The sequence below is a fragment of the Equus asinus genome, chromosome 6 (genome assembly GCF_041296235.1).
Source record: "Equus asinus isolate D_3611 breed Donkey chromosome 6, EquAss-T2T_v2, whole genome shotgun sequence".
Classification (NCBI taxonomy): domain Eukaryota; kingdom Metazoa; phylum Chordata; class Mammalia; order Perissodactyla; family Equidae; genus Equus; species Equus asinus.
In genome coordinates this window covers 82191031-82218208 of record NC_091795.1, presented here as the reverse complement: position 1 = coordinate 82218208, position 27178 = coordinate 82191031, and the positions used below count along the sequence as shown (strand labels likewise).

The 27178-nt window shown below is 47.9% G+C and overlaps 1 protein-coding gene across 6 annotated transcripts in view; it reads right to left on the bottom strand.

The window, feature by feature from the left end:
* Nucleotides 1-26106, bottom strand: part of ADCY3 (adenylate cyclase 3) — an 89165-nt gene extending 63059 nt beyond the window's left edge. The window contains exons 1-3 of one of the 6 annotated variants that reach the window (XM_070512503.1): nucleotides 25876-26106; nucleotides 24523-24620; nucleotides 23770-24352 (exon numbers count right to left, since the gene is read on the bottom strand). In XM_070512503.1, coding sequence (XP_070368604.1) covers nucleotides 23770-24352; nucleotides 24523-24614 — 675 coding nt within the window. In that variant the 5' untranslated portion in view covers nucleotides 24615-24620; nucleotides 25876-26106. Of the gene's footprint in view, nucleotides 1-23769; nucleotides 24353-24522; nucleotides 25066-25093; nucleotides 25299-25875 lie in introns of those variants that run through there. The other 5 variants (XM_070512502.1, XM_070512504.1, XM_070512501.1 and 2 more) reach the window with 5 other exon arrangements.
* Between the last annotated feature and the right edge of the window lie 1072 nt (nucleotides 26107-27178).

Here is a 27178-nt window from a genome sequence, read left to right as displayed (position 1 = left end):
CTGTGTTCTGAGTAAACCCTCCTCCCCCTCCCAGGGGATTCCGAAGCAGCCAGGTCTACTTGGGAACCACTGGACTGAAGTGTAACCTTACTGCTGCATTTTATTTTATTATTTAAATGCAATTCCGTGGCCCTTGGCCTTGTCCAATACGGTTCACCCTGATATCCACTCAGGCTGTCCTCTCATAGCATTCCCTACTGACTTCCTGCCGCCATGGCCCTCCCTCTCCCATTGCCCGTCAGGTCTCCCAGGTACCAATTTCAGCTTTCCCTGTGTCCACTGTGCACTGGCCAGGCTGTGAGCACCACCCGGACCCCAGGACCCTGCTCCCAGCTGGAAGGCTCAGTCCTTCTCCCGTCCCTTCACCCAGCTCCTACTGGGAAGCCCCTTGTGGCAATGCCAGCAGCAGCTGGAGCCATCAGTCCATAGTGCACTTATCAAGTACCTCCCCCATCCACAGTGCTGCCTGGTGTCTGGGGACACCAATGAACCTCGGGCCATTTGTCAACAAGTCCTTCTCCAGCCCCTACACGGGGAAGCAGTGTGACGCCGTGGAATGAGCACCAGCTTTGGAGACAGACAAGCTCCTATCCTATATTCTTTAGCAAGTATCATAGACCGTCCTTCTTCAACTTCCTCACGTGGAAAATAAGGCCAACAGCTTCAATACTCATCTCCATTTAAGAAATATTTGCCCAACACAAGGTCACAAAGATTTTCTGCCATGCTTTCTTTTAGAAGGTTTATAGTATAAATTTCACCATGATCCATTTCAAGTTAATTTTTATATGTGGGGTAAGGTATGGATTATGATTATTTTTTCCATATGGATGTCTGATTATTCCAACATCATTTGTTGAAAGATTATCCTTTCTCCACTGAATTATCCTGGCACTTCTTTTGAACATTAATTGATCAGAGATGTGTGTATTAATTTCCGGACTTCATTTGGATTCATTTACCTATGTGTCTATCCTTAGGCTAAAATTACACTGTTTTATTACCGTAGCTTTACATTGCATCTCATAATCAGGGAGTATGTCTTCTAATTTTTTTTAAAAAATTTGTTTTAGTTTTTCTAGTTCATTTGTATATCTTTATAAATTTTATAATCTTATCAATTTCTACAGAAAAGACTGATGGGATTCTGATTTGGATTGAATTGAATCTGTAACAATTTTGGGAAGAATTGACATCAATGTCAATTGTTCTTATCTGCTATCTCTCCATTAATTTAGGTCTTCTTTAATTTCTTTTTTTTTTAATTAAAGATTGGCACCTGAGCTAACAACTGTTGCCAATCTTCTTTTTATTCTTTTTTTCTGCTTTTTCTCCCCAAACCCCCGAGTACACAGTTGCACATTTTAGTTGTGGGTCCTTCTAGTTGTGGTATGTGGGATGCTGCCTCAACATGGCCTAATGAGCGATGCCATGTCTGCACCCAGGATCCGAACTGGCGAAACCCTGGGCTGCCGAAGCACAGTGCGTGAACTTAACGGCTCGGCCACGGGGCCGGCCCCGGGTCTTCTTTAATTTCTTTCAGCAATGTTGTATAGTTTTTACTATAAAGGTCTTGCATACGTTTTGTTAAATTTAGTTTTAAGTATTTTATGGCTCGGGATGCAAATTTAAATGGATTTTTTTCAATTTCCAATTGTTCGCTGCTAGTATACAAAAATACAAGATTTTTTTTATATTAATCGTGGAACTTTCAACCTTCTGAAACTCACGTCTAGCAGTTTTGTGGCTTCCTTAGGACTTTTTACACAGATGACCATATCATCTGAGAATAAAAACAGTTTTGTTTCTTCTCTTTTGCATGACTTTTTTCTTGCCTTATCACACTGGCTAGGACCTCGAGTACAAAGGTAAAAGGAGTTGTGAGAATGGACTTCGCCTCTTTCCTTGTTCCTGATCTTGGGGACAGGGCCAGCTACATAATTTAGGGGCCTATCGCAAAGTAAAAATGAAGGTCCCCTTATTTAAAAAGCAGGAAAAAAGCGTCATAAAGCTGCTAAAATACAAAGCTTTGTCCTTTCCTTTGTGGTCTGTCTTTCAACTTGCCATAGTGTTTTTTGTTTGCTATTTAACATGGTTCTAAGAAAAGTTAAATTTTTTAATTACTATCATGAATTTTACCATCTATCTTTATCTTATGCAATGCCAGCTTTAAATGCATATATAAGAGCATTTAACTCATATGGAAAAATCACTGAAAGGAACTAATTAGTATTTTGTGGCTCATCTATACATATGTATGTTTATAGTATTTCATTCTTACCGAAACAGCAGAGATGCTACACAAAACTAACAACTTTTTATTTCACTTCTTGCTATGCATACATGGTACTAAACTCTACCTTCAGCTTACCAACGAGGAAGGACTGAAGAGAGAAGGAACTATGGTTTCTCTTGTCTTTCCCTTTCCTTCTATGTCATCAATTTCAGCATTGAGGGGTTGGCTAACACAGGGAAGCAACACAAGTAAGACAGAGATGGTGGAGTTCCCGGGTTGTTTACATTTCTTAGAATGCCATTGCCTTCTTTCTGCACTCGAAGCAACTTCTAGTTTGAGAAAAGCAGGGCCTCCCAGGGCTGTCATGTTGTGTCTACGACTAAAAGGAGGTCCTGTTTACTCTGTACTTGCTTTTCATCCTCAACTCCCAGACACGGTGAGTCCGCCAGAATTCTGTGCTGTCAGGATATCACAAACACTATATGAAAACGGGACAGCAAAGAATGGCAGACACAAATATTACATATATTTCCTCTGTGTACACACATGCTCCATTGTCCCAGTAGACTTCAATTACAAAACACAAGGTCAAAGATAAAATTATTAAGAATTTCAAGACTGCACAAGTCACATGCCCATAACGCCAACTCTGCTCAGCAGAAGAGCATTCAGATTTCACTCGTAGATATGATGTAGGTTTTTCATGCATGCCTTTGCTCAAGTTCAAGATATTTTCTTCTACTCCTAGTTTGCTAAGGTTTTATCCTGAGTGGGTGTTGAATTGTGTCAAATGTTTTTCTCTGAATGTACTGAGATGATCATATGAGTTTTCCTTATTAGTCTGTGAATACATTGAATTACACTGATTGATTGTGACATGTTAAAACAACCTGCATTCCTGTGAAAATCCCTACCTGGTCATTATATGTGATTCTTTTTATATATTGCCAGGTTTTATTGGCTAATGTTCTCTTAAAGATTTTTGTGTATATAATGAGGGATATATTCATCTGTATATTTTTTTCTTACAATGTTTTTTGCTGGTTTTGATATCAGTGCAATGTTGACTTCATAAAATACGTTGAGAAATGTTCCCTCCTCTTCTATTTTCTGGTAGAATTTGTGCAGAATTGGTATTATTACACTCTTAAATGTTTGGTGGAATTCAGCATTGAAGCTACCTGGAGCTGGAGTCTCCTTTGGAGAAGGTTTTTAACTATAAATCCAATTTCTTCAATGGATATAGGGCTATTCAACTTTGGTAGTTTATGTCTCTCAAGTAATTTGTCCAATTTGTCTAAGTTGTTAAATTAGTTGGCATATAGCTGTTTATAACGTTATTTTATTCTGTGAATGTCTGTGGAATCTGTAGTAATGTTCCCATTTTCATTCCTGGTATTTATAATTCATATTCTCTCCCATCTTCTTGATCATCTAGCTAGAGGTTTATCAATTTTATTGACCTTTTCAAAGAACCAGCTTTGGATTCACTGATTTTTCCTTATTGTTTGTTGACTAATTTCTGTTCTTATTTTTATTACTTCCTTCCTACTTCTTACTTCCGATTTAATTTTTCTACTTACTTAAGGTGGAACCTTAGATCATGGATTTTATACCTGCTTTCTTCATTAATATAAGCATTTAATGTTATAAATTTCCCTCTTAGCACTGCTTTGCCTGCATCCCACAAATTTTGGGATGTTGTATTTTTATTTACTTCAACACATTTTATAAGGTCTCTTGCAACTTCTGTCTTGACCCACAGGTTATTTAGACATGCGTTATTTAATTTCCAACTATTTGGGGATTTTTCAAGATATATTTCTGCTTCAATCCATCAGTTTTGTCCTAGAACATACTTTGTATGATATTAATCACTTTTGAATGTGTTGAATCTTGTGTTATGGCCCAGCAGATGACGTTCTTCATGAACACTTCAGCGCACTTGAAAAGAACACGTATTCTGCAGCTGTCGAGTGGAGGGTTCTAGAAATATCATGGTCCAGCTGATTGTTCAGGCTTTTCAAGTATTCTGTATACTAACAAATTTGTCTGTTTTACTAATAACTGAGAGAGGAGTGCTGCAATCTTCAAAAATAATTATGGATTTGTCTCTTTTTCCTTTTAGTTCTACCAGTTTTTGCTTCATGTATTTTGAAGCTTGTTATTAGGTGCACACACATATTTAGGATTATGATGTCTTTTTGATGAATTGACTCCTTTATCAATGTGAAATGTCTCTCTTTATCCCTGGTGATATTCCTTATTCCAAAGTCTACGTCTAACATAGCCAGCCACTCCAGCTTCCTTTTGATTAGCATTTGCTCAGAATATCTTTTTCCATCCTTTTACTTTTCATCTCTTTGTGTCTTTATATTTAAAATGGGTTTCTTTATGATAGCTTATAGTTGTTTCTTGCTTTGTTATGCATCTGACAATATCTGCCTATTAAATGGAGTCTTAACATCACTTATATCTAATGTTATCATCAATACGGCCAAATTTAAAACTGTCATCTTGGTTTTTGTCTTCTATTTGTCTCATTTGTTCTCTGTTACTTTTCTCCCCTTTTCTTGCCATCTTTTGAATTATTTTCTCTTTCTACTTTACCTCCATTATTGGCTTATGAGCCATACTTCTTTGTTATGCATCTTTAATGGTTGCTCTGAGATTTACAATATACATCTTTAACTCAATACAGTCTACTTCAAATATTATTACTTTACACATAGTACAAGAAAATTATAACAGTATACTTTCATTTCTCCCCTCCTGTCCTTTGTGCCATTGTTGTCATACATTTTGCTTCTATGTTATAAACTCCACAGTATATTGTTATATTTTTGCTTTAGACAGTCTTTTAAAGAGATTAAAAGTGACAAAAAATAACTTTCATATTTTTCCACATATTTACTATTTAGAGGCCTCTTCATTCCTTTGGGCAGTCCAAATTTCTGTGTATTATCATTTTTCTTCTGCCTGAAAAACTTTCATTAATATTTTTTGTAGTGTAGATTTGCTGGTGATGAATTCCCTCAAACTTATTTGTCTACAAAAAAGTTTTTCTTTCTTTTTTTTTTTTTTTTCGCTGAGGAAGATTTGCCCTGGGCTAACATCTGTGCCAATCTTCCTCTATTTTTTATGTGGGTGGCTGCCACAGCATGGCTGACAAGTGGTGAAGGTTTGCACCCGGATCTGAACCTGCAAACTTGGGCTGCTGAAGTGGAGTGTGCTGGACTTAACCACTACACCACAGGGCCAGCCCCTCATCTTCATTTTTGAAGGATAATTTTGGTAGATATAGCATTCCAGATTGACCATTTTTATTTTTCAGTTCTATTGTCTTCTACCTTGAATAATTTCTGACCAGATATCTGCTGTCATTCTTATCTTTAATGTTCCTCTCTATGTAATGTGTTTTTTCTTCCTTTCTGGTTGTTTTATGTTTCTCCTTATCACTAATATCAAGCAATTCAATTATGATGTGCCTCTGTCTGACTCTCTCTATTTTTATGTTTTATATTTATCTGAGTTATGTTGAGCTTCTTGAACTGTGGGTTTATAGTTTTCACCAAATTTGGAAGTTTCTCCATCATAATTACTTCAAATATATTTTCTGTCCTCTCTCTGTTCCTCTTCTGGGACTCTACTGCTCCTCACTGCCTATAGAATGTAGGCAAAGCTATCTCAAATAGCCTTCTAGGTCCTCCATTTCAGATCCCAAATTACCTCCCAGCCTTCTCTCTTACTATCTCGTACACCCAATTCTCCACTCAAAGGTTCTCTGTTAATGCACATATGTTCACCCCCAGACCACTGCTCCTTCCCTACCAATTTAAGACTCAAAATCCAATCTGTCCTTCAGGGCCCAGCTCAGCACTGTCTCCTCCAAGAGACCTTCCCTAATCGAGGCAGAATGATGCTTTTTCTCTGTATTCTCACAGGTCCTGTGGTCACAGCAACCCCCTGGGGGCTTGAGGACATCCTTTCAGTCAAGTTGGGATGAGTCCCACCCTCAGACCCAGAAGAAAGAAAGGTCTTGGACCCTGCCGTCTCTGTGATGGGAGTAAGAGTAATGATTATACCAAAATGCACCTGTGTAGGACTTTCCTGAGCGAGAAGTTGAGCACACAGAATTTTATGAAGGAGTGAGTCAGGAAGCATCTCTCCCTTTTCCAAAGGGAAAAATGAGCCACACAGCAGATTAAGTCAATTATACCGAGCCAGAAGAAACACCCTCTAAGGATCTTCACTCCCAGACCAGTCTCTCAACGTAGCCTCTCAAGAGCTGGGGGAAAAGAATGTTCCAGCCTTTGACTTCCTTCTTATAAAACGGGGAGAGCAGGAGCAGACGATCATGTTCCAGGACACCACACAGCTCCTGGCTCCAGGTCTCTTGGGAGAGAACCCTGGCCTGGTGAGGCCCGAGAAGCCCCAGAGAAGCAACAGAATTCCCAGGATTGGGAGAACAAAAGAAAATGAACCATGCAACCAAGAGCACCTCACCAGAAGAAGATCTGAAACCTGAGGTCATCCCAATTCTACACTGGAAATTCTTTCAACAGTACAAACTCCAGACCGTCCCCTTCAAACGTGCCCACACCAGGTCACGTGCCGTCCCTCCATCTCTACCTCCCTTCTCATCATCTTCCCCACACAACCACACACCCAAGAGCCTCCTGTCTAAACAAATTCCTCCTAACACCCCACTGGCCCCTCACTCACTCTTGCCACCTCATATCCCAATGTCACCTGCCTCCAGTGGCCACCTGTCTCTCCCACCCACACCCTTCAAAGCTCACCCATCTCTACATAAGTTCCTGAAGCAGAGCCACAGAGAATCCTTGTGAACAGACTCTCTGTCTCCTTTCTGTTTCCTGCACCTGTCGCAGGTCCCTGTCCCACCATACGGACAGTGTCACAGTGTTCATCAGTTCCCTCTTTGAGGGGTTGAAAGAATAGTGGCCTGGGGGCCAGGAGACCAAGGCTACAGACAGAGGCTCTGACACTGCCTCTCTGTGTGACCTCAGGCAAGTCACTTCTCCTCTGGGCCTCAGCATCCTCTCTGGATGTGTTGGTAGTGCCTTGAAGGCCATCCCTCATGGCAGAAGCAGTGTGGGCAGTAGGGGACAGCAAGTAGCAAGAATAAGATCCTCTTGGGTGCAAACTCCCACTCATCCTCATTTGTAAATTCCACTCAAGCAAAACACAGTTTGGCACCTCCCAAAAGGGGTAGAGTTTTTGGTTTTACATAGTTAACAAGTAAGCATACAGTAACAGGAACACTTGCATTTGAATGGGTCTTCATGGTTTACAAAGTGCCTTCAGTCACTGTCTCACGTTCTTTACCACCACCCTGCAGGAGCTGGCGTGTTGTCATCATCACAGCAAACTTATGAGGCAGAGCACCATTCTCAGAGCTTTACCTATGGTAGCTTATTCAGAGATTTAGTAAAGAGGCACAGAGAGACTAAGCAACTTGACCAAGATCACAGAGCTGGCAAATGGCAAATCCAACCTTGGAACCCTGGTATCTGGCCCTGCGTCTGGCTCTTACTCACTGGGCTACATGCCCCTCTATCCTCCTCACTTACAGAAGAAGAAACCCAGCTCAGCAAGATCAAATGGTTTTCCTAAGACCCCCGCACCCACAGAGTGACAGAGTTTGAACTAAACTCCCCTTCACTGACAAAACCGCAATGAAACAGCAAAATCAGAAACACAAAGAATGTCAGCACTTGGCAGGGACACGGACGCTGCGGAGCCCCAACCATCTATCAGAGATCTAGCGGGGTTCACTGAGCTGCCCAGAGCCCTGGACATCCAGCTCCTGGCCCAGCTTCCCTCCTTCTCCTGCCTCTCTGTCTCCTTCTCCATAACTACCACCCTTTCTCTTCTGCCCTGCGAGTTGATCTGTGTTGATTCGGATGTCTTCATGAGTCCCAGTGAATAAACTGCTCACTCAGGACCAGAGCTGAGCAGGCGCCATGTCTAACGGCAGCACCTTGCTCTCGACTGGGATGCTGCTGTGCATCCTGCCACCTCTGCCATCAGCCTGCTGGGCTAGCTGCGCCTGCATTTCCTGCCCAGGGGGACTGGGAAAGAGTCCTCCTTGCTGTACCACATGGAGGCTGGCAGGAGCAGCTCGCCCTCAGTCTTGTTCTTCCTCAGCTCGAGGAGCGGCCACAGCTGCACATAAGAGGTCACCAGTAGGCACCTCGAGTGGGACCTCCTGGCTGCAGGAGGAAAGGTGTGCAGACTGCAGGTGCTGGAGGGAAACTGGTTCCCAGAGAGGACCATGTGGATGTTAGCGCTGAGAGGTTTGCTTCACTGATTTGCATAAACATATATAAATAATCTCTCAATCCTAAATATGCATATATTCACATAAATATGCAAATTCATAGAAGTATACACACCAAACACTTGGCAATGGCTGCCTATGGGAAGGGGAGCCGGGAGTGGAGGAGCTTTCGCTTTTATTCTTTACACTTCTGCCTCAGTTGAATCACTTCTTACAATAAGCACTTGCATGATATAGAAGAAAAATCAATCTTTATATCTATCTATCTATCTGTAAAAAGGGGCCCAATGGTACTGGTACAAAAACAGACACACAGATCAATGGACCAGAATTGAAAACCCAGAAATAAAACCACATGTCTACAGAGAGCTAATCTCCAACAAAGGAGCCAAGAACATACAATGGAGAAAGGAAAGTCTCTTCAATAAATGGAGTTGGGAACACTGGACAGCCATATGCAAAAGAATGAAAATAGACCATTATCTTTTGCAATACACAAAAATTAACTCAAAATGGATTAAAGACTTGAAGATAAGATGTGAAACCATAAAACTCCTAGAAGAAAATATAGGCAGTACACTGTTTGACATTGGTCTTAGCAGCATCTTTTCGAATACCATGTCTACTCAGACAAGGGAAACAAAGGAAAAAATAACCAAACGGGACTACATCAGATTAAAAAGCTTGTGCAAGGCAAAGGAAACCAGGAAAAAAACCAAAAGACAACCCAAAAACTGGGAGAAAATATTTGCAAATCATATATCCGACAAGGGGCTAATCTCCAAAATATATAAAGAACTCACACAACTGAACAACATAAACCAAACAACCCGATCAAAAAATGGGCAGAGGATATATACAGACATTTTCCAAAGAAGCTATACAGATGGCCAATAGGCACATGAAAAGACGTTCAACGTCACTAATTATCAGGGAAGTGCAAATCAAAACTACAATGAGATATCACCTTACACCCGTTAGAATGGCTATAATCAACAAGATAAAAAATAAGAAATGTTGGAGAGGATGTGGAGAAAATGGAACCCTCATACACTGCTGGTGGGAATGCAAACTGGTGCAGCCACTATGGAAAACAGTGTGGAGATTTCTCAAAAAATTAAAAATAGAAATACCATATGATCTAGCTATCCCACTGCTGGGTACTTATCCAAAGAACTTGAAAGTAACAATTCGAAGAGACATGCACCCCTATGTTCACTGCAGCATTATTCATAATAGCTAAGATGTGGAAGCAACCTAAGTGCCTGTTGACTGGATAAAGAAGATGTGGTATATATACACAATGGAATACTACTCAGCCATAAAAAAGAACGAAATTGTCCCATTCGCAACAGCATGGATGGACCTTGAGGTTATGATATTAAGCAAAATAAGCCAGACAGACAAAGACAAACACTGTATGATTTCATTCATATGTGAAAGATAAACTAACACATAGACAAAGAGAACAGATTAGTGGTTACCAGGGGGAAGGAGGTTGTGAGGTGGGCATAAGGGGTAAAAGGGCACATATATATGGTGACTGACAAATAATAATGTACAACTGAAATTTCACAATGTTATAAACTTTACTATGACCTCAATAAAATTAAATTTAAAAAGAGGCCCAATGTTAACAGTAGGTGTCCTTGAGGGATAATATTATAGGTAGTATTTTCCCATACTATTTAGTATTCTCCAGGTTTTCCATAATGAACGCATTTGTACCTTTTATATTAGATTGCACCATATGAAATGAAATTGCCATTTTTTGCAGGTTGAAAGGGGTTGGATATCAGCAATTTCACGTGATTCAACCTAACAAATAATTCATACGTCAACATTCAACAAATATTTATGGAGAGATTGCTCTGTGCCAGGCCCATATCCAGACAATAAGTCTTTTTTCTTCAGAAAGTAAATAAACCAAGCTGGACCTCCCTTGTAGACAGGACCCCAGTCACCCATCTCTGAATCCCCAGCACCCTGCAGCTTGTACAAACGTGTACCCAGAGCCACATGTATTTGTTTGACTGAGTGAAAAGATAAATTAGTAGACAGACGGACAATAGAGGTTCATCAACAGGCACACAAATGAAATTATACCTTCTAAGCCATCAACAACGAACACAGCATCCCCACAAGCAAAGAAGAGGGCAGACGAAGAAGGGGCTGTATCAGACTCCGGTAACTTGATAATCATGCTGATCTTGGCTGCCCTGGCAGCGCGACAGGAACAGAGAAGCAGTGAGGAAGGGACGGCACCAGGGGTGTGCAGGCTGCAGGGGGACACGGCTACGGTCAAGCAGGCAGCCCAGGAAGGCAAACACACTCTTGAGCCATGAGCAGCAGCTCCTGCTGAATGGTCCCTGGGAAGGGCTCCGCTGCCTCTCCCCTCTCTTGCAAGCAGCACATCCTGCCAGGCCAGGGAGCATTCCGTCAGTCTTTCCAGAGCTGTCCTGCCATCTAGGCAGCAGTAGGTTTCTCTATATTAATTTAAATGTTTACGTAGATGATAATTCTTTCATGAAGGCCTGACATCTAAACTCTCCAGAAGTAGACACCACCTGCCCCACCAAACCTTAAACGACAGCTACAGAATTTGTATCTCCAGTATTTGTGTCCTACCACGAAGTAGGATGGGAGGGTTCTTAGAGCAGGCAGGGGAACTGCAACGTGAGACAGGAGAAGACACTCCTGGGAGCCGCATGGCGGTCTGCAGCCAGAGAGAGTGCCCAGGGTGAGGTAAGGTTCCAAGGACTTCTTGAAAAAGGGAGATGGCTTAGACTTAAGAGGAGACTGAGGGAGGCCAAATTCAAATACAGGAAAGGCTGCAGGGTAGAAACCAGAGGCAGATGTGTGTTACTTCCTCTGGATAAACTAGAACCAAGAACAAATGCTAAGAGGGGGCAGGATGGGGCTCCAACAGAAGGGCCAGGAGCACAGGACAGCACGGAAGCTCTCCGAACCGGTACTCTGGACGAGTCCAGCCCTGCCCTGGGGCACTGGCCTCACACGCCCAGCCGCACGATCCCCTCTGCAGCTCTCTGGCATCCCTGCTCCAGCTTTCGGAGAGCTTCCCAGGAGTCAGTGCATTTAGTTCCAAACCTGTTTATGTCAATTGTTCAGGGTATTACAGTCACATAACTTAATTAACTATAACCCAACAGACAAAATATGAGTATGAAAGAAAGACAGTTGTTGTTTCTAAGAAAAATAAAGTGAATATTTTGGAGATTTTTGGTAAATGTGAACAGTGAAAAGAAACTGCTGTTGAATTTAAAAATGGGCAACACAAGAATAAAAACGTGGCCCCAAAAAAGGTCATAAAAACTAGGATTCTGTAGCCAGATTATTTCCAACTGACTTTTAATTCTCCTTCCACTTTAGGGAAAATGGAAATTTCAGATGATACAGTGTACCAACCAAAGGCCAGAGGAAGACGAACAAGGGCATCCAGACGCAGAGGAAACATCTTTCCTTTCGACAAAGTTGAGCAAGCGGCTGTACAGCTACACGTTGTCAATTAAAATAAGCTATTTTAAATGCCTATAAGTACACATATGTATGTACAATTTTTTTTTGTTTTTCCTGGATTTTACTGACTTTAAAAAAAACTATTTTGTTGAATTATAGATTACATACAATAAAGGCACCCATTTTAAGGGTATATTTTGATGAGTGTTCACAAATTTATATAGCCGTGTGACTACACCCACAATCACGATACAGAACACTTCTGTCACCCCATAATGTTCCTTTGTGCCCTGGCTAAGCCCCACCTGCCCCACAGAACGTCTGAGGCATCATGGCTCCCACCACAGCTCACAGGTCATCCACTGACCACCTGTGCTCACTACCATCTAGTTTTTGTTTCAATCCCTTTTTCTCGCATACAATAAAATACACTCTTTTTGGTGTATAGTTCCATGTGGTTTGACACAAAGTAGTGTGACCACTATCACAATAATTTAACTTTTTGCCTTAACTGACCAACTGCCTCATCTCAGTCTCATCAGAGAAGAGGACTCCCACCGCACTTGGGTCTGGCAGACTTGGACTTGAGAGCAGCCTGCACTGCACCCTCACTGTAGGACCCCTCATTTACCCCGTGTCCCTCCTCCACTTTCTCTTCTATAAAATGCCAGAGAAAAGGACATCCACTCACGGAGTAGGTATGAGGACTGAACGACACGACACAGATTAGAAGTACTTTAAAGACCTATGTAAACGCTATCTGTAACTAGTTTTAACAGAGTCTTCAGACCATTTAGGTTGTTCTGAAGAAGCGAGCTCCCCATCCCTAGAGAAACGGAAGCAGAGACGAGAGGATGTGTCAGGATCCCACAGGAGGGTCCCGGCACTGCCTGTGATTTGGACTGTGAGCTCCATGATCTTTTCCACCCCTAAATCCAGCGATGACTGTGGTGAGGTGTGCGTCACTAACCCTGGTGAAAAGGAAAATGAGGGCACCCAGGGGCAGCAGGGACATCCCACAGCGCTGTGGTCCCCTTTATGCGCAACAAAGGGAAGAAGCTGCACATAGCTCAAGCATCTGACCGTATGGAAGAACACGTTTGACATTCGTCCAGTCCAAACCATTCCAGAGACTTTCTTCACCGTCTCTCCCCACGTGCTGTCTACTCAATTCACTCCTCCAAAAATAGGGAAAAAAGAAAAAAGATGGTAAGTGAAAGGCCACTGCCATGAAGCAAAAAATAAAACCCTGCATCAAAAGCACAGTTCTTTGTCCTCCTAGGGAACCTCATCTGAAAGGACATTCTCTCCAACATTTATAAGGCAACAAAAAAAGTGGTGGCTCAGCAAAAAAAAAAAAAGGGAGAATGAATGTCTGACGACCCAAACAAGGTGCCCTCCAGACTCTCTTGGGGTTGGCCCAAGCTTTTCTAAAATTCCTCTTCATCAGGGCCAGTAATAATAACGACGACAGTGACCCAGAGCAACAAGCATTTCTAGTGCCAGCTGCATGTCAGGCCCTGGAAGGCCATACAGAAACATTTCATCCATCACTGAACTGACCCTATAAAGAAGGTATTATTAAGCTATTTCACAAAGGTGGAAACTAGACAGCGAGATTAAATAATGCACCTAAGATCTCACGGCTGGTAAGTAGGACAGCCCGGAGGCAACCCAAGTCAAATGACTCTGAAGCCAGCACTTCTGTGGCTTGGGAAGCAGAAAGACCCCCCGCAGGTCAGGCTGCCAAGGGCCCTTCACTAGTTTATAACTGTAGAGGTCAGCTGGGTCTGAGACAAGACATGACGGAAGGGATAGGAAATGCTCGTAAAGTAACCACGTTACCTGGGGCCCCTTACTGAAATAAAGAGGCCATGTCCCAAATCTGTCCCCAGAGATGGACAATATAATATTAACAATTACAACCCCAATTTGGGGGGGATTAATGTGTTTTCCAGTGCTTAATAGTGCACCAGTGAAAGATGAACTGTAATCATGTGTAGGACTTTAGAAAAAAAGAGAGCTGAAGAGTGAGAATTTGTGCACTTTTCTGGCAATCTGGGGGAGGCTGTGTCTAGCTGACAGAGTCGGCCAACACTAGGAAATGAGCCCATGGGGCAGCGGGGGCAGCTCCCAGCCCCAGCCTGGGATGACGACCCACCCTCAGCACCATGCAACGCCCTCTGCTCAGAATCCCCTTCAGGAAATTACCGATTTGGTTTCTTAGGAATTCGTAGCAAATTTTACCAAATAACATAGTATTCCCCTGCCTTGGGAGGGTGGTGAAGTCTACTCACCCCCGCCAGGTTGGCGACTGAGCTGGGCTTATCGGTCAGTCTCTTAAGAATTGGCCTATAGGGATCAATTTCCCAGGGCCCGGTTCCCTTGGGGGAAAAACTCAGCCTTCCAGGGACAGCTCAGGAGCCCACCTAGAGCCAGCCATGCAGCTAGGACAGGCGGCTGCCCCAGCCTTGCGCTGCCGGACCTGACTCGGCTGGCACCAAGTTTCATTTCATGGGGACCCATCTTGAAATGACACGTGAACGACAACCACAACCATAGAAATCTCGCGAAGGTTCAAAGCCAGGCCGCTTACGCTGGGGTTCTGAATGGGGGTAAAAGTGGGGTGGGATTTCTTTTGAAACATGTCATTTTCTTTTCTGTTTACAACAAAGAAAGTGTTCTTGAAGACAGGAAAGGGAAAAGGAAAGAAAAGCTTTCATTACTAATCAAGTAAATTTCCTGGGAACCACAAAGAGGAATTTTGCTGGAAGAAACAGCTGAAGACGTGATCAGAGGAAGGCAGGCTCAGACATAAAACGGCCAGGAGAGGAAATGCCGGGAGATGGGCAATGGCCCTGCTGGTATCATATATAAATAACAACAAGAAGTAAATAAAATATAAAGGATAAATAAAATTAATAAATTAAGAGTAACCAAGGGGCTGGCCCTGTGGCCGAGTGGTTAAGTTCGCGCGCTCCGCTGCAGGCGGCCCAGTGTTTCGTTGGTTCGAATCCTGGGCGCGGACATGGCACTGCTCATCAGACCACGCTAAGGCAGCGTCCCACATGCCACAACTAGAAGAACCCACAACGAAGAATATACAACTATGTACCGGGGGGCTTTGGGGAGAAAAAGGAAATAATAAAATCTTTTTTTAAAAAAAAAAAAAAAAAAAAAGAGTAACCAAATGCCCTACAGAAAAGGAACTGTCGAGTTAATTACGGTACAGTTAGCCAACATCATATTATGCAGCCATTAAAAATGATGACTGTGAAGACTAATTTAAAACAGAATAAAGCCTGCGCTACGAAACTAACTAGGAAAAGGAGGGGTAACACGTACAGCTTTGTAAAATTTTCCATATGAAAGACTAGAAAGGAACATACACACAGAATTGGTTACCATAGGATTATAAATTTCTTTTCTCTTGTTTCCAAAGTTTCTGCAATATTATACACATTTTATAATTGAAAACATTCTTTCAAATAACCCGTTTCACAAAGAGGAAAAAAGAGCCAGTTGATTACACAGAAAAGAGATGAGAAAAAGGATAATGAGTAAACTTGGTCTGATTCATTCATAGATCAAAGATCAGAGGTGATTTATCAAGATTAAGTGCAATAAACAAATAAACCTCTAGCACTTGCATGGTCTGCCGCTATAAACATCACCCACCCTTCCTCCACTAGGTAACAAAGCAACACTCCTGTGCCCTTGTTCACCAGGTAGCACAGTGAGCAGCCCCCGCAACCTGATGCCTTGGCCCCACCTCGCCTTGGCTGGGCTTAAGCTTCTCCCACACAAGAGAACCCATGCTGCAAACACCATCAGACAGGGGCTGCCTCCTGCTCCCAAATGGTCCATCCACCGTGATGGACCACAGGCCACCTTGGAAAAGCAAGAGCCCAAGCAGGAAGCAGAGGCAGGGGTGAGGCACGGATGCTCCAGGCTGGGGAACTCCCGTCCTTGCCGGGCTGGCTGCTTCCTAGTGTGAAGTCTTAGCCCTCTTCCCTTTTGCTTCTACACACTTTCCTTGGGCAGCCCTTCATCCTCCCTATGGTCTTGGATGCCACTTAAATGCTGGAGATTCCTAAATCTGCAACTCTAGACCTCTCCTCTAAGCTCCAGACTCGAGCACAGGGCCTGGTTTACAGAAGATGTTCAATAATTACCCACTGACTAATCTGACATCTCCACTTGGGTGTCCCATGGGTACCTCAGACTGAGCTCATCTTCTCCATCCCCTGCCTCCTTCCTGGTGGGCGGCCCTCATGCCGTCAAGCCTAGACTACTTTAACAGCCTCCTAAACAGTATCGGCCTCATCAAGTCCACCAGAATGATTCTATTAAATGCAAATCAGATCCTATCTGCCCCCTGCTTAAATTCCTTCAATGGAGCCCCATCATTGTAGGAGTAAAGCCCAAATTCCTTAGTCCTTCTGCTATCTGGCTTCTCTACACCTTGCCTCTCCAGCTCCTGCCACCCACTCATGCTCGTGTTACACAGTAATTCTCACCAATCCCAAGGAAACAAGAACCTCCTATGACTGACTGGAAAGACTATTCCTACTGTTCCACCTGGCAAACTCCTACTCATCCTTCAAAACCCAACTCAGTGGGTAAGTCTTCGGAAGCGTTTCTCACTTTCCCTAGGCAGGCCCTCCCTCACTAACAGGACTTGTACCACAGCCTCTGAGCTCTTTGAGGCCAGGGCTGAGTTTTACTCATTCTTTGTACACCCTGCCCAGAGCAATGCTTGCAGCCTTGACGAAATGTTTGGCAAGTGATGGGGGGAATGAAGTTTCTCCTCAGACTGGAGGTACAAGCAGGGGAGGTGATCACACAGAAGATCTGTGTGATCTTATGCAAATCACTTTTGCCCAAGGAAGAGATTAGAAGTAGGCCAATAGGATATCAAAGACTCATTTTCCAGGCTCCTAAGAATCTTCCTCTATTTCTGCTTTTTCCCTAGACCAGAAAGAATCTTTACCAACAAGTGGCAAAGGAGTATTGATTAGCACCCTTGAAGAATTATATAAACCTTGCTTTAAAAAAATCATTCTCCAATCACTTGGATTGACATCAGAATGTTTCCCCTAGCCTGGATCTAGCCAAAAATTTATCAAACTCTCAATGAGCATTGATGAGGAGGGAGATAAAGGTAACAGTCAGCAAGAATGTCTGTATTCAACAAACATTTACAGAGTGATGGTCACCACCAAGGCACCACGGGTGCTGCCAAGGAATTCTCCCATCAGTCTTCATCTCTCCTTGAGGTAAATGACAACCTGCTAAGACAGACAAATTTGACGTTTCTGAAGGACATACGTACATGAGCAAATTCCTGCCTCCTGGAAAAGGAACAGACATCAGAGCCAGGCTGCCCGTCTAGCTGATGTGTGTAGAGAAAGGGCCAGGATGGGCACTGGGGTCGTGACTGGAGGCAGGGACTGCTGCCCTGTAAGTGGTGCCCTGGACAGAGGGTATGCTTGTTTGAAGAGTTAAGAGAACAAATTCTTCTCACCAACATAAGACAAGGCCCATGCAGATGACCTATGAGCCACCGTCTTTTTATGTGCAACACGGTTTCTGAAACTTTCCGAAAATCTAAGAAGTGATGTATTGGCTCTCACAGAGAATTGAGACCTTTAAGAAGTTATATATGCCCTGCTCTGAACCACATTTCTAACTCTCGAAGCATCCTGTGGTCCCAGAGTATTTTTGTACAGCCCCCAGACTCATGGCTTTCTTCATTTCCTTCTCCCCAGCAACCCCCATGTGTCCCCTGGTTTAGGAAATGGCCTCAGAAGGTGGCTGCTCTCCATTCCTCCCCTTCCTGTATGCACATATCACTCTCCCATCAAGGGGTAGTAATCAAGTTCCCTTTATCTTGCATCCCGGTTGGCCTTGTGACTTGCTTTGACCAACAGTGATGGCTCTATCCTCTAAAAACTCTGGTAGCTTCCACTTTCTCCCACAGACCACCATGCTGCAAGGAAGCCCAAGCTAACCACATGGAGAGGTCACGTGGAGGAGCCTGAGGCTCCAGACATGTGAGTAACGCTTTCTTAGAAGTTGAGCATAGCTGTCAGGCGAATGCTGATGGCTGAACGAGAGCCCCAGCAGCCAAGCGAGTGACCCCACCCAGTGCCATATGATGCAGAAAAACCACCCACCTGAGCAGTCAACCCAGGGAATCACGAGAAATAATAAACTGCTATTGTTTTAAGCCACTAAACTCTGAGGTTGTTTGCTAAACAGCAACGGATAACTGAAACACACGGTAAATGAATGTATGGCCATTGAGAAACGAGCCACCTCACATTAGTAAACTTCCCAGAGGCCCAAAATATAATCCTTATTTGTCCAAACTTGTTTTCATCCATTTCTGATAAAAAATATTTTTAGAATGCAATACTATACCCTACTTTATACTAAATGTTATCTAACATTTCCTTGATGAGTGGGTCACCATTACAGACAAGGTATAAGCGCTGCTGGTTACAACACTCTACCCCCAGACAGCTATGCTCCTCGATGAGGGGCAATATGTCTGTCCTTAGAAACACCTCCTCTCCCCTACGTTGCTCCTTCTAAGAGTTGTGGGTCGAGAAACCAAAGACCCAATCCTGTTGGAATTGTGTCTCCACAGGCTTGGGGGAAGATCTAAGGGGCTCTTTGATGACTGCAGAGAAGGAACTCTGGAATCTCACTGGGATTCGAATTCTCTCTGCCACCTACCACTTACGTGGCCCTAGACAAGTCCTTCACTCATCTCACACTTGTGTCCCCATCTGTAAAATGAAAATGTTACCTCTTGCTGGAAGATACTCAACGGAAACATAGCAAGGACTCAGTAAATGTAGGTACCTTGTCTACACTCCAGGTTCGCTGGGCCTGGCCCTGCACATGGGTGTGACTGACATCTGAGTGTTGGGCAGGACACATACCCAGGGAAGTCTACCATCTCGAGTGTGTATGTTGGCGAGGGAAGAGCTGGTGGGGGGAGGGGGTCTGAATGCTTATTCAAGGTTGGCGCACCCTAGTGGGATTTGCTGTAGGTTTACCAAGAAACTGCGAAACAAGAAGAACCTCAGAGTCCCAGCAAGTCGGATTCGTGGAGAATTTACCAAGGCTGCTGGGCACACCAAGTTCAGCGTTGTGCGTGTGTGTGTGTGCACGCACATGTGCGTGTGTACACACAAAGTGCACCTTGGAGCTCACAAAGCAGGCCTGAGGAGGCAAGGGGAGACCCTGGTATGGAGACTGGCGTCTGGACTTGGAGCTGCTGCTACCTGTTACCCACCACTGGCCCCACCCTAGTCTTCAGTTTCCTCTCCAGAAAAACCCAGCTGATGATAAAGTGCTGATTTAAAATAATAAACATGAGGACTCTGATGTTCATGGCACAATGTCAGTGAAATAATGCGGATGAAAGAAGGGACCTAAATTGCATATGCACAGTGATGACAAACTGGAAAAGCTTTGTTTCCACACAGATAAGGATCAGAAAAGGCCACAGAGAACGCGACCGGGGCAAGGGACGGAGGGGGTGACTTTCTGCAAAGCCGTTTCCATGTTCAATAATTGAGTACTCCTCCCCACGTGCAGCTGGATTCGATGGCTTCCACAGGCCCCTTCTGCGTATTTCCTTGTTATTCTGGTTTCTACGAGATGCCCACCTGCACGCTCTCTGTGGAGAGATGACGGCTTTGGTCCCACCCTGGGACAGTGGCAGAGCCCAGGGCCAAGAACTGGGTTGATGTGCCTCCTCCCAACCTGTGTCCCCACAGCCTTCTCCCATCTCGGCTGCCTCTGGCTGCTCAGAGCCCCCGGGCTGCCCTCCTGCCACCCCACCCAGCTCCTGTTCCAACTCACCCGACTTCACCTCTCATGTCCTCCTGGCCACGCTCCCACAGGGAACATTCTGTCACAGGCTTCTCCCCTCCTTGCATCCAATCCCCAAGGGGAGAGAGAGGGGTGTTTCCTATTTTATTTTAGGGCTTCCCATCTCTTGGCACTGTTCTTCAGAACTGCTTAGCAAAGACACTTGGGGGTAGCCAGAAAGGCAAGAAGGAGGCCCAGATGCCTGGGTTCCAGAGAAAGAGGCTTCTGAGGAAGCCCTCTGCCCCCCACACCTGCCGTCTCACCTCTCACGCACCAGTGACCCCTCCTCAGTCATCCAGCCCCTCCACCTCCTCTCAACCTCCCTGAGCCTCAGTTTCCTCATCTGTAAAATGGAGCCAATCAGATGCAGAATTAACCGAGACAACACACAGAACCCCGAGCTCCAGCCTGCAGACAGGGGAGTCTAAGCCTCAGCTCTCTCACCCACAACTTGCGGCAGCTGCCGCCAGCCCCTCGGAGCCGGATGCCCAGTCCCCGGGTGAACGATCCGCTATCTAATTTGTAGGTGTGAAAGGACTTACACATCCACAGCTCTATTGTGTTCTAATTTGTGAATAAAGGTCTTAACAGGCTATTAATTCCATGAGAGAATTTTGCTCCCAAATCAACGTTCTGCTATGAAATAAAGCTATAAAATATTTTTCAGGGGTTCCTCGCCCCTAACTTGCCACAGACTCAGACCTTTACTGACACTGTTGGAAGCCAGCAGGTGTATGCGAGCGCATGTGAGGGTCTCAGGAGCGGCCACAGGAATGCTCCCCGCCATCTTGGCTGCATTTTCTCCCCACCCCCATCTTCCCAGCCATCGGCCACTGCCTGGTTCTGCCCTTGACTCCCTCCTGCTTCCTCCTTCACCCCACAGGCAGTTTGGGGCAGTAAAAGGCAAGTTGTGCCCTAACAGGCCTGGTGATGCCAGGACCCAGGAAAGAGGACGGATGTGGGAAAACTGTGCCAGCTGCAGCTCGCTCCCCCCAGCCCCCCAGCCCCATGCCCTGCTCTCCCCCACCATGGCCTCCGACTGTCATCTTCTGACCCCCTTTATTCCCAGACCCCGCAGGCTACAAAGCCTGTACCTGTTGCTCAGTAATACTGACTCATTCACTAATACATGAAGCCCCAGCAACACCCCAAGCCCATACCCCATCCCACAGCCCCTGACTCCACCTGCTCTTCCTGTTGGAACCCCACCCGCCCACCTCCCAGGAGAAGAGCCCAGGGCAGGCTGCACGGCTCGCCTCTGACATTTCAGGCTGCCCCGAGGCCCCTGTGTCCCTTCTGTCTTTCCCCAACAGAGCCGAGTACGGGTGTAGGGGATGGAGGGGATAGAGGAAAAAGACCTGGGCATTGGAAATACTTCTTCAGTGCTGCCAGTGACAGCAGCAACAAAACTCACAAGCGCCCAGAAATCCAGTGTCTGCTTCTAAGTGTGAAACCGGGTTCACCCCATCCCATCCTGACCCGGGAGTCCCTGGCTACAGCCAACTGGTGATGGGAGAAGACAAAGGAAAGGGGAGTCTACAGGCAGGAGAAAGAAAAGAAGGAAGGTGCCTGGATCTGGGGAAAGTTCCTGGTGTTACCCTGATTAGGGAGCTGTCTGGCCCCCCGTTCTCATGTCCCTGTCCTCCTACCCTTGACGCTCCCCCATCCCAGGAGATAACGGGCCCAGAGGAGCAGCGGGCAGGTGAGGGATGCTTCATCCCACGGCTGGGGAAAGCAGTATCCAGGTGTTGTCCCCACAGCAACGCAGGACCACACAGGACTCAGTCTCCACCACGTTCAGAGACCCCCAATACAGGGACGCTGTGACTGAAAGAAGACCTTAGTGGGTGAGCCTGGGAACCAAGGCATCTTTTAAAAAGTCACATTAGTCCCAAACAAGTGACTCAGAAACTTCTGGAACACAGCCCACTGAAAGCTGGGGCCTTCTGCATTCTATCTCAGGCTTCCGAACGGAGCCACCTCCCCACCCCCTATTCCCCAAGCCACATCCAGGGCACTGCTTCCATGTCAGGCCATGCTCTCCTGGGATGCTAATATTGTTATTTTTGATTTACTTATTTTTCTATCTTTTTTTTCTGTTTCCTAGTCTTTATGGATTTTTGCTTCTTAGCAGCCCCCAAAGGAGACCAGTAACCATGGGTTCAGCCTCTGGGCTCCAATGGGGGGAATTTCTGTTTTTCTCCTTTAATGGACAACAAGCCTATGGGCAGCTCACGTGGTCCAGGGGCCCTGGCAGAGAGGAAAGGGCCAGAAGTGACTGGTCAGTAGAAGGTAATGGTTCACAGCTGGATCCCAGACCCCAAAAGCTGCCGGGCCCACTTGCCTATTTGCCCCAAACTGTGCTTCTTACTGATTCCCAACAGGAACGACCTTCGCCATTCTTCCCCAAACAGCTTGCAGCATGGCCCTCAACTGGCAGAGGCACAGGCTGAAGTTCACCAACCCGGCAGTCAAGATAGCAGCGGCAGGTTACCACCTTATACGGATAGGGTATTGCGAGAAAAAGAAGGGGACTTGCTGGTGTGCCCACATGAATCCACAGGCCCAGCCCAGGGCTGGGAGCCTGCAGAACCGAGAGGCACAAAGCTTCCGTGAGAAAGGACGCTGCGTGAGCCAGAATGGGAAAACAGGAAGAATCTTAGTCCAAAACCAGAAAAAAGTTAAAACAGAGAAAAACCTGTTTTCCCCTAACCAAGAAGGAGGCAGTGGGACAGCTCCACAGGGTGCTTGCTTCAACTGCCACTGGGCCCCTGGAGACTCAGTCCCCGAACCCAGAAGACAATGATAATGGCTTTGGCCGAGATGGAGGCAGCAACGTGACGTAGGAGGAAGAGCACTGGAACTGGAATTGAGAAATGGGCACTCCAGCCAGATGACTCCATAACTAGCTGCGTGGTCTTGGGCAGATCACTTTCCATCTCTGGGCTTATGTATAAAATAAGGAGGTAGCAGGTAGGATGTCCAATTGTAGAATTCATTGACTCTAAGCCCCATGGAGTCCCTCAGATGGGTTACCAGATAATCAACTCAGAAGGCCAAGAGTCACATGTCCCGGTCTACAGCCCCCCAGCCCCTAGCCAGGGTGGGAGCACCATGCTGTCTAGTAGTTAAGCTGAGGCCAAAATTCCACCCCTTCCAGCAGAACACGTCCTCAAAGAACTAGCAGACCCTCCACCACCGTGACCAGCACGACTGTCCCCGTTTGTGTCCCCATACCATGCCTTCTGTGGGGAGACCGTCATCCCTCACATCACGTCACTGCTCGGGGCACCCTGAGCTCCCTCCCAGTGGCAGAAGAGGGATCTGTGGCCATCGCACCTTCCCTCTTCACAGCCCTTCACCCTTCTTAGCGCGCCTTCCCCCACAGTTCGTTTGATAACGACTCGTTACACAGGCGGGCACTGTCCCCCTTCGACAGAGGCACACTGAGTCCACACAAGTCAGTCACTCGCTAGAGCTGCTCAATGACAGGCTAGAGACCAGAAGCCAGGGAGCCCTCTTCCCCACAGAGGTCTTTCCGGTGGAGGAGGTCAATGACAGGAATGGCTGCCTGGAGACTGGGCCTAGGCGGGTCTTCCTGCCACTCACTCAGGGTGGGCACGGGTGACAGAGTGGCCCCAAGGCCCAATGTCCTGAGATCCTCCGGTCCCTAGGGCCAAGCACAAACTCAAGCACAAAGCCAAGGGGCGAGGGAAAGGTGCTCCTCTTTGCACAGCAGCTGAGAGACCCCAGGACACGCTGTGACTCAAGGGCAAAGAAAATGACGCCACCCCCACCTTCAAAACAGGTACCACCTCAGCTGAGAGCTGGTGGGAAGGGACCGACCGAGGTGGGGACTCACCTCCCTCAGCAACTGCATCCCCTTCAGCCCATCCTGCTGTTGCTGGGCCACAGTGACCCCCAGGACGAGCGTGTGCACGCCACAGGAGACCACAGAGATGATGACGATGGGGCTGAGGCTGAGGGGCAGCGTGATGAAGAAGGAGAAGACAAAGAACGCCTGCCAGCCCACCGTGTCGCTGGCCGCGTGGGCGCGGGAGAAGTTCAGGCCCAGGTAGGAGAAGATCTGAGCTGTTAGCAGCAGCCACAGCAGGTAGGGCACCACTCTCCGGGTGACCCGGTCGGGGAGCAGCCCCTTTTTGCAGAGCATGAAGAGGATGAGGTCCAACACCAGGCCGATCCCGGCCACGACCAGGGGAGCCAGCTTGTCGCTGGAGAAGACCACTGCACACATGACCACCACGTAGCAGTCGAAGAGGGCTGCGAAGACCACCAGCACCAGCAGGGTCTCGTGGCGCTGCCTCTTGAAGTAGGTCTGGTACAGGTTCTCCAAGGACTCGGGCACGAAGGTCAGCCGCATGAAGCGAGGCAGGCAGAGGCAGGAGCCCGAGTTCCGGACAGAGATTTCATGGGTCCGGCCTACCCTGTGGTCAGGGTCAGAGGGCAGGCTGACAGAGTACTCAGCCGAGTACTCAGCGGAGTACTCAGGGTCGGAGAAGCCCTGGTTCCTCGGCATCCTGGCTGGTGTCTGCTTCTACTGGCCCTGGAGAAGTGGACCGGGAACTAAAGAAAGGCTCTGGGAAGGGCCACCTACCAGGGCTCTCTGAGACCTGGGGAAGGCTGAGGGCCGGCCACCTCCGGCAGGAAGGCAGAGCTGGTCTCCAGGGCACAGGGAGCGCTGATCATCTGGAACTTAAAAGAACATGCTAAGTCGAAGCACCTCTTCCTCCCCACCTGTGCTTTCTCCGGGACCGCCCTACCCCTCAGAAAGGAGCCGCTGCTGCAGAGGCTCCAGAACCAGGGCTTTCTCCCGCCACCCCCGTGCTCCCGGCGCCACCCGACCACACACACACTGGGTCCTGTCCACGCCAAGTGCTCAGTTTCCCGTCTCCGGCTTGCCCCGGGGCCTGGCCGTCTCTCCATCCCTCGCACCCCGGGTCTGTCTGTCTCCTCTCTCAGTCCCTGACTTCCTCGCCTAAATCTCCTCCAGGCCCAAGCCTCCGAAACTGAAGATGAAACAAGCCAGAAAGAAGCCAGAGTCATCCCGGGGATTCCTGAATCTTCCTTCTGTTTACTTCCTTTCCCATCCAGCCCTTGGCGACTCTGGCTCCCCACCTCGGGGCACTGTCTGCCCTCCGGAAGGCCGGCCCTTCCCCTGCGATTACCTGTGTGGGAACTCGGGAGCCGCGTGCTCCGGGCCGGTCCCCGCGCGGCTGCGGGGCTGCGGGGCCGCGGGGCCGCGGGGCCGGGTCACGCGTCGGCGGCCGGAGGCAGGAGGGCTCAGCGCGCCCGGGTGCTGCTCCCCGCGGAGCTGCGCCGCCCCGCCAGCGCCATGGCCCCCGGCCCCCGGCCGGAGCGCGACTCCCCCGCCGTCAGGCCCGGGATCCGGCCGGGAGAGGCGCAGGGCTGCCCTTCAGCATCCACAGGCGCCCGGCCGCGGGAGGAAGAAGGAGGCGGCGGCGGCTGGAAAATTCGGGGCGCCCGCCCCTAGGGCTGCGGCTGGCGGGGCCGGGGCCGGCGTGCGCGGCGCGGGGGACCCCTCCCTCTCGCCCCGGCTGTGGGCGCGGCGGCGGCGGCGCGGCTAGGGGCACACCCGGGGCCCTCCCTGGCGGGAGCGCGGGCCGAGGCCGGGGTAGCCCGCCAGCATCCTCTGCCCGCCCGCGCGCCGAGCGGAGCCTGCGAGTCCGGGCGCGGCGCGCTGCACTGTGAGTCCCCGCGCGGCGCCGGCGGCTCGGGGCCCCGCGCGCCCCAGGCCCCGGGAGGCGGGCGGCGCCCCTCCCGCTCCCCCTCCCTGCCCGCAGTCGCCGCCCTCTCGGCGAGCGCGCTCGGAGTCGGGGCGGGGAGCGAAGCGCCCGCTCTAGACCCGGGACCGGCGGGGGAAGGAGAAGGGCGAGGAGGAGCGCGGGGGCGCGAGTTGGCGCGGCCCGGGGGCCCCACGCTCCAGTACCGGGCGGCGGGCTGGCGGCGACTGCTGCGTGGAAGCGCCGGGGCGGGCGGGCAGGATGGGCGAGTCGACGCCTTCCCCCCGCAGGCCCAGCTCGGAGGATGAAAGCCCGGACGCGTCCTCCCGCAGGTGAGGCGCGCTCGGGGCACCCCAGCCGCCCCCTCCTTCGCTGCGGCTTCCTTCCGGGCCCGGAGGGGCCGAGGCTGAGGTTTGGGGATGGCTCCCCGTCGGGCGTGCCCGGCCTAAGTGTCCCCGCCCACCCTGGCAACCTACACTCCAGAGCACGGGGCCTCGGCTTTCCGCAGACTGGCCCAAAGCTGAGCCCTGTTCTTCAGGGGTAGGAGTGGCCCAGATGGTACCTGGTACATGGAACTGGAAGAGACCCTGCTTCAAAAAGATCTCCCGTGCACATTTCACCTGTTTGAATTTACCAAGTCAAATGCTCCTTTGACTGGTTAAGCCTATCAGTCTCTTACACTGTAGTATAAATTACTTTTCTTGGATTTGCCAGAACACCTTGCCAAGATCAACCACAAGCTTTAGGAATTTAGATAAAGGGAGAAGAGGAAGATAGGTTGTTTTGAAAGAAAAGCATGTGTGAGAGGGAGGGGCTTGCTGAGGACAGCCAGGAGCATTAGGGGATGGGCTCCCTAGGGAGAACAGAAGAAATGGATTAGAGAGGAGAGAAACTGGCCATCTAGGCCCTGGATGGAGATTCCTCCTCCAGCTCCTGAGACCAATCCATGAGTACCCTTTCCAGAACCTCAGGTGTCAACTCACATCCTTCAGGGAGTGGATTCCTCAGAGATTTGATCCTGGCATAGCTGTTTCTATCAGTCCCTCATACTAATTCTGAAAAGCTGCCAACCTCAGCCCAAACTTTGATGTCGAGGGTGGGGGACATAGTATCAGATCTAGGAGGAGGGTAATTTGAATAAAGGATCACTTTCCCCCATGGTTTTAATTTGTCTGGAGTCCAAACATTTATTTTAAATTGTTACATGATGTTAAAGGATGCATGATTTTTATGTTTAACAAAAGGATTTGTGTTAATAAAAAGAAAAAAGCTGATCAATACTGCTTTGGCACAAGGGACCCCCCCCCCCCCCCACTGCACACTCTGAGTCCCTCCCCCTTCCCTGGCACACTGCCAACCCTTGGAGATCTCCTGTGGGGCTCCCCACTTGGCAGGGCCATGCCCAGCTCCTAGGCCCTGTGGCCTCCCTGCCCAGCCTTCTGTCACCCCCCATGCCCCAGCCTCTCCTCCTCACCCACCCTGTGAAGGGAGAGGGTTCCACACAAAGGG